General features: G+C 32.5%; 2 protein-coding genes across 5 annotated transcripts; both read right to left on the reverse strand.

Annotated features, from left to right (window-relative positions):
* Nucleotides 1-4,292: 4,292 nt before the first annotated feature.
* LOC137808047 (uncharacterized) lies at nt 4,293-6,344 on the reverse strand. Of its 4 annotated transcripts, none has more exons than XM_068608946.2 (4): nt 5,969-6,344; nt 5,267-5,653; nt 5,113-5,178; nt 4,293-4,599 (listed from the first exon to the last, which is right to left on the reverse strand). In XM_068608946.2, exons 1-2 carry the CDS (start codon nt 6,184-6,186, stop codon nt 5,269-5,271), a joined length of 603 nt encoding a protein of 200 aa, XP_068465047.1. In that variant the 5' UTR covers nt 6,187-6,344; the 3' UTR covers nt 4,293-4,599; nt 5,113-5,178; nt 5,267-5,268. The 4 variants fall into 4 exon arrangements, with proteins under 4 accessions (XP_068465047.1, XP_068465049.1, XP_068465046.1 ...); XM_068608948.2 differs by having other exon boundaries at nt 5,267-5,638; nt 5,969-6,299; XM_068608945.2 differs by lacking the exon at nt 4,293-4,599 and adding an exon at nt 4,661-4,890.
* A 377-nt stretch (nt 6,345-6,721) lies between these two features.
* On the reverse strand, nt 6,722-13,738 carry LOC137808048 (putative trehalose-phosphate phosphatase F). Its single transcript, XM_068608949.2, has 15 exons — nt 13,668-13,738; nt 13,513-13,565; nt 12,376-12,445; nt 11,929-12,012; nt 9,119-9,636; nt 8,687-8,827; nt 8,496-8,567; nt 8,264-8,389; nt 8,096-8,152; nt 7,907-8,008; nt 7,730-7,807; nt 7,417-7,486; nt 7,261-7,331; nt 7,072-7,164; nt 6,722-6,971 (listed from the first exon to the last, which is right to left on the reverse strand). Exons 5-15 carry the CDS (start codon nt 9,416-9,418, stop codon nt 6,921-6,923), a joined length of 1,161 nt encoding a protein of 386 aa, XP_068465050.1. The 5' UTR covers nt 9,419-9,636; nt 11,929-12,012; nt 12,376-12,445; nt 13,513-13,565; nt 13,668-13,738; the 3' UTR covers nt 6,722-6,920.
* Nucleotides 13,739-15,563: the final 1,825 nt, after the last annotated feature.

Raw genomic sequence — 15,563 nt, forward strand, 5'->3', positions numbered from 1 at the left:
CTATTTGTTTGGATGGCAGAATGAAGAGAATGGAAGCCAAGGAAGATGGGTGTTAGTATTGAAAGGCTTACATATATTTCTCTTGGGTCAGGAGAATTATATTATCTTAGGATATTGTTGAATTATAAAAAGGATGTTGTAATTATGATAACATCAAGACGGTTAATGGGGTAATTTACAAAACATATAAAGAGGCTTGCTATGCAATGGGGCTATTGGCAGATGATAAAGAATTTACTGATGCCACTACAAAGGCCAATAACCTTGCTTCAAGAATTGATACAACCCAAGTAGCTACGAAGATGACCAAGGAAGCAAAAGACAAAGCACAAGACGAACAATCATCTCAGCAAACAATTTCAGACCCCACCAAGGATCACGTGGACCTCACAATAGGAGTTGGGCATAAACCAACACACCAACTATTCTACCTTTGGATCTTCTGATAAGATACAAATATGTTTTAAATAATTGGGCTCACTTTGGGGGTACAAACGAAAAATATAGACTAAAATAAGGCGCCTTTAGCATAATAGGGTTGTAGTTATCATTTTAGCTTGTTCCTAGCCCTTTTGGAAGACATTTTGACCTAGTTTCTAGAAGGACAAGCCTAGGATGCGGGTTTGACTTAGTCAAACCCTAAGGCTGCCAATTTTTTCCCTTTTCCCATCCTACCCCTTTAGCTTGTTCTCCAAGGCTCCTTCACCTATAAATAGGAGACCTACCTAGTGTTGTATTTTACATGTTGAATTTGAATAGAAAAGTTACTCTGCACAATTTGTGTAAGGTGTGTGAGGCTTGAGTCTTCTAACATTTAGGTCTTATCTTGAGTGAGTTGAGAACTCTCAAGTGGCGGTCTTCTACACTTATTTTGGAGAATCTACCATCCAAGTGGCGTGTTCATCCTTTCATTCCATCATCCATAAGCTTCCTTTTCCTTCATCTTTGTTTTTCATCTTCCATTCCATCAATTCTCTTTGTTATATGTTCTTGTTTAATTCCATCTCTTCCATTCGGTCAAATCATTTTGTTGTTTCCTTTATGTTCTTTAATTTCCGCCTTTGCATCATTGTCACCCTTATTCTTGTTTTTCTCTTTGTCCTTGTGAAGTGAACCTTCACACTTACTTAACCACTTGGTTTCGTGTTCAGAGGAAATCTTCTTATGGTTCTCACCATAATTGTGCTAAAATCTCAATCTTAAGTAAAGTGTCACCTTAAAAGAAAACATCTAAAATCAACTCACATCAGGAATTCGGTTCAAAAGATTGTTTGTTACATTGTTACTCATGAATACTATGTCTAGACCTGATGAAGTGTGGAATAAAACTTGGAAGTTACTATCAGATGACATTATATACCAAAAAAGAAAAAAGTTTAACCTACCAGGTATAAATTTATGTTTTCCTCAAATTTTATAAATACCTTCTATGACATATTAATTTTTTGGTAGGCCTTACCATTGAAGATACTCAAATACAAAACTTTTGTCTTCTACAAGTAAAAGACTTATTAATTTCAAATGGTAAGTCTTTAAAGGACTTTAGTAGTCTACCACAACCTATTCATTCAGATTCTTTTATTTATGAGAATGGATTCATTATTGATGAATTAAATTATGACAAAATAAAAATGTCTGAAATGTATTCTTTTCTTTTTCAATCTCTAACTACTGAGCAAGTGGATGTCTATGAGAATATAATGACAACAATACTATGAGAAGTTGGCGATTTTTTTCTTATTCGATTATGGTGGCACAAGAAAAAAATTTATGTGGATAAATTTTTCTACTGCCATTAGATCAAAATGGTTGATTGTATTGAATGTAGCTTCTAGCGGTATGGCTTCTTTATCACTTTCGGGAGGGAAAACAACTCATTCTACCTTTTGCATTCCTTTGTTAATAAATGAACAATCAACCTGCAACATACCTCAAGGAAGTCTTCGTACCATATTGTTGATTTAAACTAAATTAATTATATGGGATGAAGTTCCAATGATCAATAAATTCTGTTTTGAAGCTCTGGATAGAACTCTAAGGGATGTCATGAGGGTTGAAAGTCAAGATAGCGCTCATAAACCTTTTGGTGGTAAAATCATTGTATTGGGAGGAGATTTTAGACAGATATTGCATGTTGTAAAAAATGGATCAAGATATGGCATTGTGAAGGCAACAATAAACTACGCGGAATTATGAAAACATTGCAAAGTCTTGAAACTTACAGAGAATATGAGATTAAATAGTGAGAAATCAATGCAAATTGCAACAAAAATAAAAGAGTTTGCTAATTGGATACTTCATATTGGAGATGGAGATATGGACTTAAATGAGTTGGGACAAGCAACTATTGAAATACCAGAAGACATTTTAATTCTACATGTTCAACAACCTTTATTGCAATTGGTTGAATTTGTTTATCCAGGCTACATGCAAAATCTTACCTCTAATGGATTTTTTGACGATGGGGAAATACTCTGTCCTACTACAGAATGTGTAGACTAAGTGAATGAGTTCATCTTATCCTTAATCCCCAAATAAGAAGTTAGTTATTTAAGTTCAAACACCCCTTGCCAATCTGATGAACAAGAAAATGCTCAAGCTGAATGGTTTACAACAGAATTTTTAAATGATATCAAATGTTCGGGAATTCCTAATCATTGTGTTAAATTAAAAGTTGGAGTTTCAATAATGCTTCTAAGGAATATTCATTAAGCCAATGGACTTTGAAATGGAACAAGATTACAAGTAATTCACTTGAGGAAGAATATTATTGGTGCCAAAGTTATTACATGACAAAATATTGGTGATAAAATATTTATTCCTAGAATGAACTTGACTCCTTTTGAATCAAGCCTGCCTTTTAAGTTTCAAATAATACAATTCCCAATATCTTTGTGCTTTGTTATGATAATAAATAAAAGTTAAGGTCAAATGCTTAATAAAGTTGGTCTATATCTACCACGTCCAGTGTTTACACATGGACAACTATATGTTGTTGTTTCTAGATTGAAATCCAAGAAAGGGTTGAAAATATTGATTTTGGATGATAATGGAAATACCAATAATTCAACTACCAATGTGGTTTACATAGAAATATTTGAAAATGTTTGAAACATATTGTGACAGCCATACATATCTGGTATGTAAATTCTTTAATCCAAAACTATTCTTATTTTTCATATCTTTGTTCTAATATATGAAGATGAATTTAACAATTTCTATACATTATTTTTTTGTAATAACAAGTTTCTTCTAATTTCTGATAGTAAATATTTCAACACGACTATAATGGATAACCAAGAAAGGTATAAATTTATAACTTTTTAATAAAATTAATAATTTTAATTGTCTACAATTTTATTTTGATAAATTTGTTTCTTCTAAATGGTTTTAATACAAGAATTTCATTGTATTTAGTAACACAGAAGTTTATATTCACTACAAAAAGTAATAAAGTTATTATACTTTACACAAGTGTTTTTTTAATAAAAGCTCTCATGTTAGACATCATTATACAACTTGACATCTCAGCTAGGTTGACACTTCAAATAAGAACAATCATTTGTCATCATCACATGACAAAAGTATTATTAAAAGAAGAAAAAATAAAGAAAATACAAAAATATGAAAAACATATTATTAATAATATTAATAATATTATTAATATAATTATTCAGATAAATTATCCCGCACAATTTTCCTTTGTTTTTCAAACACTAACGTTATCAAATGTTTAACAGAATAAGAGAGTGCAACGTAATTATTGTTATATTCCTCATTATTTTTTTCATTTGTTATTTATGTTCCTATTTCATCATGTATATCAAATAGATATCGATAATTTTAACTATATCTTTTTCTTAGTTTTTATTTAAATTCAAATTTGATTTTATATATATATATATATATATATTGTATACATATTATATGTCAAGTCAAGGCATTCAAATAATTTCACCTTTAATTACTAATAAGCCACTTTAACTTAAAGATAGTCTTCTAAATTAGTTATTTGTAAGCAAGTTATTTCTAGATATAGATAATTTATTTGTAATTAGTTATTTATAAGCAGATTACTTCTAGATATAGATGAGTGTCAAATGTTCATACGAAAAAGGTACATTAAGTTACCCTTGGAGTGACCTCATGATAGTCATTTATTTATGACTCATAACCACTTAGCAATAAAAACTTATTGAGTTATTGTTCTACTCATATCATTGATGGTAATTAGAGTTCGTCCCGAATTTATGACGGCTACTTACACAATTCGAGTTGTAAACATTCTCCACTTTATGACCGTTCAGTACAATTCCAAACTTTATTTTCCAGATTTCACATTCTTAACCAAAATACATGTCAGTTCCATATTGCAATCTTCAGACTTCTTAATAATTATAATAAAAATCTATAGGATATCTGGATCCAAAATTCCTTTATGAACCTCAATATCTAAAAACTTATCTTCTACTATTCACCCCAAACCCTTATTTAACCACCCCTTCTTATCGGAAACACCACACGACCTCCACCGCACCTCGTTGCAGCTAAATGTTACCTCCAACATCACTCCAAACCACCAATGCAGAACACCTCACTCTTAGAGTTTCGTCATCCCAAATAAAACGTAGCCATCAAAAAATAAAATTAGAGTGTAGCATTGGGAGGAGCCAATAGATCGAATTTAGCCATAAAAAAATTGTGAACTTCAGATACACAACATGCAGGTTCATTAGGAAATAGGACTAACTAGTAAGAAAATAAGATTTAATTTGTTGAGAAACGTGGCTTAAACTCCATGTTGTCTTGGCACATTCTTCATTATCTAGATAGGCTAGAAAAATAAGCAGTCTCTGTTCACAACATTCTCCCTTCACTCAAAGGGCTCACCTGATCGGGAAAAGGAAAAAGTTCACAGAGTGCATGGTTATGGCATTTGTGGCTCTGAGGCAGGAATTTAAATCATAAACCACTATGAAACATCCTAACAGTCATAACATGCCACGCTACGCTTATGTTATAAAAAAACGTTCATGGAACTAAAGGCACAACAACCATAATTCAAACATCAAATGCACACAAAGAGGCAGACAACAGAACAACAGAGTTTACCTCCATAATCCTTTTCCTTAACCTTCAAATACGAATCAGGAAGCACGTACCGAACTCCAGGCAATTCTGCAATACCAAATACAGAACCCTGTATAAGAAATCCCCACCAGCATAAAATACAAACAAAACCCTGAAGGTTCAAAACCACATATACCTTTAATCTTGTACAAGCGGCTCTCCTGGTACAAGCGGCTCTTCTGGTACAGGCGGCTCTTCTGGTGCAAACGGTTCTCCTGGTACAAGCGGCTCTTCTGGTACAGGTGGCTCTTCTGGTACAAACGGCTCTCCTGGTACAAGCGGCTCTTCTGGTACAGGCGGCTCTTCTGGTACAAACGGTTCTCCTGGTACAAGGGGCTCTTCTGGTACAGGCGGCTCTTCTGGTACAAACGGCTCTCCTGGTACAAGCGGCTCTTCTGGTACAGGTGGCTCTCCTGGTACAAACGGCTCTCCTGGTACAAGCGGCTCTTCTGGTACAGGCGGCTGTTCTGGTACAACCGAAGATATCTTCATCCTAGCTTCCTCTTCACTATAAAAATCAAAACTAAACACTCGAAATAGTCAGCCCAAAAACAAGAAACCACGTACGAAAGGCATATCTTCAACCTCAACACCTTATTAATATTAAGAAAATATTCATATTATCATAAAAAATACTCATTCTGTTAATTATAAAAAAATAAAAACTTAAACCAAGCTATTTATCATACCACCAAACAAAGAGGTACCTTTTTTTCTTCCTGTTATATTAGGACAATCCAATCTAATAAAAATTTGCACCGAGTAATAAAACACATAAAATACAGATAAAACAGGAATAAGGAACAAGAGCGATTACTGGTGCTGTTGTCGTTGTTACCTTCCGACAACCTTGGACAAGGTTTTGCTGTAACTACAGATGATTTCGTCGCGTGTGCATAGGGCGCGGAGGGAGGGGATGGTGGGAAGGAGGAGGCAGCAGAGAGAGGGATTGGCGGCGACGGAGATGCGGCGGAGGAAGGAGAGGGCAGAGAGAGAGGAGGGAGGAGGGGAGGTGAGGGAGCGGGAGTGGAAGGGCGCTAGGATCTGAGCGGCCATGGTTGGAAAGATTGGTGGGTTTGAGAAGAAGATAAGAGAAATGCAGTAAATAGATAGATAGTCAATTCCCTAACTGCTTCCGTCGTGTCTTGTTCTCTGTTTCTTTCTTTTCTTTCTAACGTCCTAATCATCCTACAGTTACTTTCCATCACAATTATAAAGCTGATGCAAACGGTTAAATATTATATATTTTCAGGATCGAAAAAACATCATATATTTATAAATAGTTTCATCATTGATTCTACCATGCACATAGAATAAATGATATATTTATGTAGAAAAAATATAATAAAAAAGAGTGAGATTCGTGACAAAAGGAGTGATGGGTGATAAAATGAAAATAAAAATTGCATAAATTATTATTAAAATTTAATGTATAAATAATATTACTGTTTTTTATATCATTTTGCTTGCTAAGAAGCAGTTCATCATAATACATTCGTACTAATCCAGCTTTAACAAAATGCTAAATAATTGGAAACATTTGGAAGCTGCTGCAAAAAATCTTTCACTCAACCACTACAAGTTGAAAAGATTAAAAAAGCGATATTAAGATGGTATATATAGGAATAATAACCACAAATCCGCAGAATTCAGTAGATTTTATTCGTAATAACTTAATAGAAATGAAAGTGGAGGAAGAAATAATCAATTCTAGAAAATCTATGTAATTGGTGTTGTATAAAATAAAATGCTATCCATATTATAGTCTTTGGCCTTTACTTCTTCCCATGCTATCTTTCTTGTCTCTTCCAGTTCACCAAGAGTTGGAGAAATTTCATGACCTGCACGTATTATAGTAGTAATCTTAGTTCTGACAAAAAGAAGAATCAGACAAAATAATTGCTCAGCCAAGATGCATATCAACTATGCAGGGATTTGTACCTCACTGGGGTCTCGGAGAGAGTAGAAGGCATTGCTTTCTTTCCTCACCGACGAAACCAAAATCCCATAACCTCTACTGCTCTCTCGCAGCACCTATATATTTAGCACATGCACCTTGCAATCATTAAAATTCCTAGCATAATAATCTGTCTTATCAAAGAAAGCACCGAAAATGCTTAAATTCAATACCTTGAATGCATCTTCATCAGTTTTATCATCTCCAATGTAGATGGGAAGCACATCATCACTATCATTTAATCCTGCAAAACAACATTTTGCGCTTTTAATAATATCATAAGCTTGGTTTGTATTCTAAATAATCAGAGGCAGAAGAGAGGTTCTTACCTAGAGATTCAAGTAAAAACTCAACAGCTTTTCCTTTATTCCAATCAACCACAGGACGGACTTCTAAAACCTACCACAACAAAGGAGGTTTATATTGGTTTTTTTTACTTACAAAAAATAAAATAAATAAATCGGAGTACTTTGGGATACTCTATACCTTCGGAAGTTTATATGGTAGCGAATTGAACGTGAACAAACATAAATAGCTAGTTACTAAAATTTTAAATCACTAGTTAAATGATAAAATGTTTAAAAATTGTGCAAAAGAACAAAGTGTCCATTTTCCAATTAAGAACGGCTAATATTACAATACCTTCCGTCCATGAGTTGAACGTAAACGAGGGTAATTTTGCAAGACATCATGGACAAGTTGTCCAATTGTTGTCCAATTCTGCGGTCCATTTAAAATGTAAAAAAAGAATTAGATTATGAAATTATCAGGATTAGAAAAAGGTATCAACTCCTCATGGTTGGTGCAACCAAAGCTTACATTCTCCTCTACATTACGGTAATGTACAGAAACGCAAAATTTGTGGTTTTCAACTTTTGCGCCTTCTATATCTTTAGTAATCTCGACGAGGGTTCTAAAAACCTGTATGAAATCATCTCTTCATTAGTTTCTTTCCAATTCATGAAAAAACTCATGGTTCTCGCTTAATATTCGAAAGAGAACTCGCACCTCATCAACCATAGGCAGGAATTCTCTCGCAGGTTGAAAGAGAGTTATTTCCTTTCCCTAGACACATTCAAATACAGAGACATAGTGAACTTCGGAATCCTTTGACATATATTCAATGCATACAAAACGGTGGCAACAATCCATGATTGATTCACTACTGTTACACACCTCATGGTCTGTAGACTTTACACAATTTGGGTGATTTTTGGACAAAGTCTCACTAACAGGGCCAATAATGTCCATCCCATGACTACCAGCGTAGTAGAGCTCTGTTAGTTTAACAAGATCAAAAACCTGAAAATTAAAGTAACACGCTTTTATGACTTAGTAAATCTGATAAAGAAAAGTATGAATACTTCTTAACTGAACAAATAATAAAACCAATAATCACCCTGGATACCTTGTCACGGCTTCTTCCACTGATGATTGCTGTGGGGAAATACGTTGCCACACTTCTCACAGTTGTACGCATCTAAGCATAATTTTAAGAAGAAAGAGAGAGAACTTACATTAATTAAGAACTACCGAAGAATTGACTTAATTGTACCTAATATATATATATATAATGACAATCCAGTATGTACTACTTACAGATTCGGACATAAAGGCACAATCCGGATCATCTACTATCGGTGAAAGTGTGCCGTCATAATCTAGAAACATGGCAATCTTCTTATTCTGAGCAAGGTCAACGATGTTCTCAAAAGAGTCTAGTGCTGAAGGATATTCAAGCTGGTAAAAGGAAACAAATCAAAGACAAACTAGAAAGGAAAAAAAGAAACTTTAAGCGAGATGGATCAAAGATAGTGTTAGAATACGGTCTACGACTGTGATGTTGGTAGCAACATCAAGGTTTTTTTTGGTGTCGGCAATCATAATGCAATCGCAATTGAGACTATATCAACTGTATTTGTGTACAATTTTTCATAATATCAAGGAACATGACGAAACCACGATTGTGATCCCGAATAAACCAACCAAAGAACTAAATGACGAAATCATGAGACTATGTAGCAAATTTACCATCCATGTACAATAGTCTTCAATCTCAAAGTCAATTGAAGCAACCTGAACACTGGACCCTTTAAGTAGCTTCTTCCTTGGAGGGGAAGAAGCCTTCATGGCATCCAACCAACCATTGGACCTCACATCATCGACACTCCCCGTACTTTTCCTTGAATTGCTTCTTGAGCACTTCCCTGGAGAGACAGGTGAATCTTGCTGGGAATAAGCTAGCAGACTAGAATGCATTCGAAGCCTTGACTTGTTGACGGGAACAGGGTCAGTGAGAACAGGAGAAACATGAGAGGACTTCAAATCCATTGAACCAAGCTAAAGCTAAACTATTTGAGGGGCACGAACGTATATTAAAGAGAGCAAGAAATGATTATGAGCGTGTGACTTTGTCACAAACAGGGTTGATTTTATGTGCTGCCTATTCGACTTTTTATCTTCGCTCAACCAACCCTTTTGTCTATGAAAAACCACCGCTTTAATGTTCTCTTGTCACTGTGTGAGCAGTCCATCAAGCACGGATTTCCCTGAAAGTTTAATTAACCGGGAGAATCATAAGCATAGTTACAGAGCAACCAAACGGGGTTTTGTCATGAAATACAGCGGAAAATAATCATGTTAGGAAGATCAAACAAAAGAGTAGAGATATTTTAGTAAGTTTCATATTTGATTCTTATTGTTTTTTAATTCGGTATATATATATATATATATATATTAGTTTATTCTTATTTTTATTACTAGGATAAAAGAAATTATTTTCTTCTAAACTTGAGATGGTATTAGAGTTCCTAAATCTTGGGAGGTCGTGTGATTTAATTACAACCTCCATTACTGTATTATAATCTTTATTGTTGTACGATTCATTTTTTGTCCAGATTCATCATAGTATTTGTTGTGTGTTTTTTTTGTCTAGATACATTCTTTCTCTTGTCTCTTAATTGCACATATTTATAATGGTTGAAATGGAAAATGGAGACAAGCCCGGCAGGATAATTACAAAATGTTCATTCCTCTATTGGTTGAATGGAAAAAATTATCTCAAATGGTCACACTTCATTAAGACCATTTTGAAAGGGAAAGGAAATGTTAGCCATTTAACCTTGCAAAAGATTATCCTACATCAAGTCATAGGATGAAGAAGATTCCATGATCATGGTATGGTATGTAATTCAATGGTTCCAAAAATCAATGATACATGTATGATCCTCAATTTAGCAAAAGCAATATGGATCGCAATAGAGGAAACCTATTCCAAGGCAAAGGATGTTGCACAAATTTATTATGTGAAGGTCAAAACCATAGTAGCCGAATAGGACACCGAAATTGTTATTGAGTGTGATAATCAACTTAGAGCTTTGTGGATGGAATTTGATCACTACAAGGTCAATAAGGCCAAGTGTTATGAGGATTCAGCCAACCTAAGACACTTACATTGAACATGATGGAGTGTATGATTTTTTGGTAGGTCTAAACCAAGAATATGCTCAAGTCGAAATTCAAATATTGGGAAATAGAAAGTTTCAAGACTCAATAAAGTCACGGCAATTATTTAGAGCGAAGAAAGTAGGAGTCTAATGCTATAGACTCCTATTGCAGAAAGTTCGGCAATGGTTGTTGTAAAGGAACAACAACCGTGGTTACAAATCAAACAAAAGGAGGCTCACTTACAAAGATGGAGAAGAAAAATGGAGTATGATATACTTATTGAAACAAGTCACGAACTAGGGAAAAATGTTGGAAGTTGCATGGAAAACCCTAAAACAAATATTGTGGATACAAAAGAAGTCCTCCAAAGAAAGGAGGTTAAGCAAATCATGTTGTTGTTCCTGAAAATTGAGGACATATTCAATTCTACACTCATGCTATCCACACATCACTCGTACACTTAAGCTTCCACCGGAAATATTTCGGTGTATTATTTATGCATGTTCACAGGCAACAAAGGAAAAAACTTGGCCTAATGACTATTAAATGTGTTTTCTTAAAGTATATTCTGTCACACAAAAAAGTAATAAATATTTTCATCTTTTTTTCCAAAAAATTGTTTGTGTAAAATGTGTCAAGGGATGTCACGTTCAATGAGCAAGTTAGCTATTTTAACCATCCTCATCTTTAAGAGAAGAAAGTTTAAGGGAGAAATCTCACATCTGTTTTTTGATCATAAAATAAGGTTCAAAAGAGTAATTCCATTCAAAACTGAAGCAGAGAGGGAGAGAATAGATCTAGTGCAGGCAATGGCTCAAGGAATATATGAATTGTTATGACTGAAAATTATATTTGAGAGCTTTAAAATAAAGTTAGTTGAACCTATGAAATTATATTGTGACAATAAATCTACAATCAGCATAACTCACAACTTAGCGTGAAATTATAGAACTAAACATATTAAAATGAACAAACATTTCATCAAGAAAAACATGACAATGACATGATTTGCACTCAAGAATAACTTGCACACGTACTTACCAAAGGACCGGCCGGACAAAGTAACTTTAAAAGAATTATATCTGAGCTGGGAAATGGATAACACTTATTCATAAACTTGAAAAAAAAATGTATATTGATTTTTATTATTTTTTAATTTTGTATATTGATTGTATCTTGTTTTTATTATTACCATATCAATTCTACGGTCTCAGGGATATTGTTTTCTAAGATTTTGTTTCCTAGAATAGGCCGTGCTTGTTTTCAAAGTTATTCAATTAATATATATATATATATATATATATATATATATAATGTAAATAATGAGACTGAATAAGAGAGAAACTACTTTCTTCTAAACTTACAGAGAAAAAAAAACAATATTAACGAAATACCTTTTCATATATCGCATTGCATTTGTAACGGGATGATGATATTGATATGTGGGTCTTCTGAATAAAGAGTGATTGTTATAAAATCTGCAACCGAGGAAAGCATAAACTATATATTGTCTAATAAATTAATACAGAAATTTACACCGTATGTGGACGACTGATAAAATTGTACATCTAATATTACAAGATAGGAGTCACTAAACAAGTTAAGAAGCATACCTTTAGGTAGACCATTGGAAGTGCTCTAATGGAGTAATAATTATTGTTTTAATTGTTTATAGCAACATTTGGGAGAAATGGCATAAAATATTAACACTTATTTTTGCTGATTAAAAAAATCAACACTTGATAAAGATGTGTGTAGGTAGTGCACTGTATGAGTCATGTATACGTGCAGTTATATCTGTGATATGCAATTGAAACTTGAAAGTTCGGTGATGGACCTACCCGAGCTAAAATTGGAGAAAAAAAAGTAGCTGTCAGCCTGTCACTTGTAGCTGTAGATCCAATGCACGACCTTCACATTTCAATATATATATAAATTATAAAAATTAGTATTCATATGATCATAAAAAAAATTTCTTCATTGACTAGACACTTCAACGGCCAACGTGAACAAAAGTTAAGGACATAACCATACTCCAATAACTCTCCCACCAAAAAAATACAATAAAAGGATAGTAAAATAAATAAGAGAGAGGGAGAGAGAAATTGTAGAAAATCGATTAAGCCTCCGCCAAAATTGCCTGTTTTATAGGGTGCATATCAAATTTGCTTTTTAGAATATGCAGTTGTTACTTATAGTTGGCAGCCATTTGGCCTAGGTTAAGGTCAATGTTGAAAAAGTTCTGTGGATGACAAAAAGCATTAACCCGTGAAAAACTTTAACCCTAAATCTGGCATATGCACTAACAAAATTATTCTAGTGCTTTTATTTTAGTAAACCAAATGCATGTTTCCGAAAATTTAACATCTTCTATAACCATAAAAAAAAGATTAGAAACTCAACTACATCATATTATTTTCTACTTTTCTTAATTGAGAGGCAAATGGTAGATGAGAAACACTCCGGTCTTGACACATGGGTTGTCAAATCATTTCATTGGTCAATTACCATGCACTATGCTGGTGTATTAATATGGTTTAATTTAAACATTTTCAATCAAATATAAAATTTAAGTCCGTATGTATGTGTGAAAATGTCATAAATGACCGAGATATTAAAAAAATGAAAAACCAATTAAAGGCCTACAGTAGCAGGAGAAAACAAATCGAAACAATGCAAAAACGAGGACGTTTTCGGCTGAATTTTTTCATGTCCCTTTGGCCCAAAAAGCACCACCTTTTGATTACACCCCTGGCATTTTGCACATATCAGGCAAATGCAAAACAAAAACAGTTTCAGAAGGAAATAGAAAAAACAGAGACGACTCTTTGATCAATGATTAATTGCTACAAGGCCATTATCGGAACACATGAGGTGCAATTGGTTTCGTTCTTGATTTTGGAACACGTATCACACAATGACATAAAAAATTCGGATCGTTTCACGATAGGCGGAGAGAGAGGGGATCGAGAAGGTACCTGATTTATCAGTTACTGCTCTTTTCAGCGGCGCAGAAATCGCGTTAACGGGCCTGAAACAAATCCAAACCAATCGAACAAAATAACAAGAAGGTGAAGAAGGGGCAGAAATTTGAGATATCGAGGAGGGTAGAAAATAGGGAAAGGAAAATCACCTTGAATGAAACTAGAAAACAAAGAAAAGGAGAAATGAGAGAGATAGAGATAGAGAGAGAGGGCGAAGGAGAAGAAAGAAGGGGGTGGCTTTAGCTATTTATATGTTTGAGGCAACAATGAGACTTGCCTATCAAGTTATTTCTTTCACGTTATGATGTTGCCATTATTCTCGGCTTGTATATTTAATTCCCGATTTACTTCCCATCACGCCTATTTTAAAGTCATTTTGTTTTCTATTACAATTTTTAATTTAATTTAATTTAATTTAATCTATTATTTTACTCTGCTCCTTCTATTGTAAAAATACATTTTTATCAAATATATTGTCAAAATATAAATGCGTTTACTTAATATAAACTTTTTATAAGTTATTTTTAACTCATTTAAAGTGTAATCTCACCTTTATTGAGAAAGATCTCTTGTACTAGTCATATTTGATAAGTTTCTCTTACTTTAATTATTGTCAAACATATTTATAAATTTTAAACTCAAATTAATTAAAGTCAAAAACTAATATATAGAGATTTAGATAGAAAATTAATTTTTCAAAATGTATAATTTTATAACCATATAAGTTATTCATCATTACCTTATAAGCTACTTAATATGAATCTTTCCTTAAATAATTAATTCCTATTTCAAAATGATATTCAAAATGGAAGGGAGGATGCAGCTATGTGAAGTAATTAATTGGTTATTCCAAAATACATATTCTATTTGTATTTTATAATCTATGGCAATGTATATAAAAAAAAATTAGCGTACATATTTTATATTAATATTTTACTCTTAATTATATTTTTAAATTAATAAAAATAAAACTATATAAATACTAAAAGTAATTATAGGGTAATTATCCATTTTTTATGTAACCACTATTATCTATAATAATATATTTTTATTTTACTTTTAATTATATTTTAAAATTAATATATAATAATAATAATATATAAAAAAAATTATACATTTAATATTCCTATTTTATTCTTAATTATATTTTAAAATTAAAAAATTAAAAAACTATCAAAATGGGTAATCTTCCATTATTTTATTTTATTTACATAACCACCATTATTAATATTAGTTTTTTAAAATATATAGAGGCATAAAGTCCCTCCTTTCCTAAAAATAATAAATCACATATGCTTAAAAATCTATAATCTATAATTGTTATAATATTCATATTATGTATACTTTTTATTAAATATTTTTTATCTTTAATATTTATATTCTGATCTACACAAGTTAATAGACTATTTTGATATTTTGTTTAAGGTAATCTCATAAAGTCCCCAAGAGAAACCGTTTTTAACATGTTAGATTTAAAATTTTCATATTTAACAATTGTTTTTTAATTTTATATTTTTATTTATGCTCTTCTGTTCTTCTTTTTTACATATGTATTCCTCTTACTTTTTATCCTTCATTTTTCATTTGCCTTTGTTTAGTATATCTTTCTTTTTTATATATATTTTTATCTTCATGTTATTTTATTAAATTGTGTGATCATATTTGTAGATGAGTTAGACATAAACCATTATTTAACATATTTGCTTTATTTTTTTTAGGGTTTTTTACAAGTTAATCATAATATAGTAATAGATATTTCACTAGTTGTCCATAATTGTTTTCTAAGCATGCAACACAATCTCAACATATAACAATTATAATAATAAGATAAAATCATAGAACAAATAACAATTTATCATGCATTAAGATCAATATACACTGATATACAAATTAATCATAAGTCATAGTAGTACTGATGGAAAAAACACACGCAGAAACAACACACATAATCACGAATCAATTGCAAAAAATAAATAACACAAGATTTAACGTGGTTTGGTCGCCAACTGCAACCTACATCCACACAGACAACTAGTAGGTTTTCA

The sequence above is a fragment of the Phaseolus vulgaris genome, chromosome 3, assembly GCF_051622355.1.
Source record: "Phaseolus vulgaris cultivar YP4 chromosome 3, ASM5162235v1, whole genome shotgun sequence".
Taxonomy (NCBI): Eukaryota; Viridiplantae; Streptophyta; class Magnoliopsida; order Fabales; family Fabaceae; genus Phaseolus; species Phaseolus vulgaris.

Bases quoted from the DNA above. Each gene is read 5' to 3' on its own strand.
- LOC137808048 (XM_068608949.2), bottom strand. From the start codon at position 9,418: ATGGATTTGAAGTCCTCTCATGTTTCTCCTGTTCTCACTGACCCTGTT. The intron at 8,009-8,095 runs GTGCGAGTTCTC...GATTTCATACAG, and splicing joins TCCTGCCTATGGTTGATGAG to GTTTTTAGAACCCTCGTCGA. The intron at 7,487-7,729 runs GTATTGTAATAT...TTGTTGTGGTAG, and splicing joins GTTCAACTCATGGACGGAAG to GTTTTAGAAGTCCGTCCTGT.
- LOC137808047 (XM_068608946.2), bottom strand. From the start codon at position 6,186: ATGGCCGCTCAGATCCTAGCGCCCTTCCACTCCCGCTCCCTCACCTCC. The intron at 5,654-5,968 runs GTAACAACGACA...TCGAGTGTTTAG, and splicing joins TTGTCCAAGGTTGTCGGAAG to TTTTGATTTTTATAGTGAAG.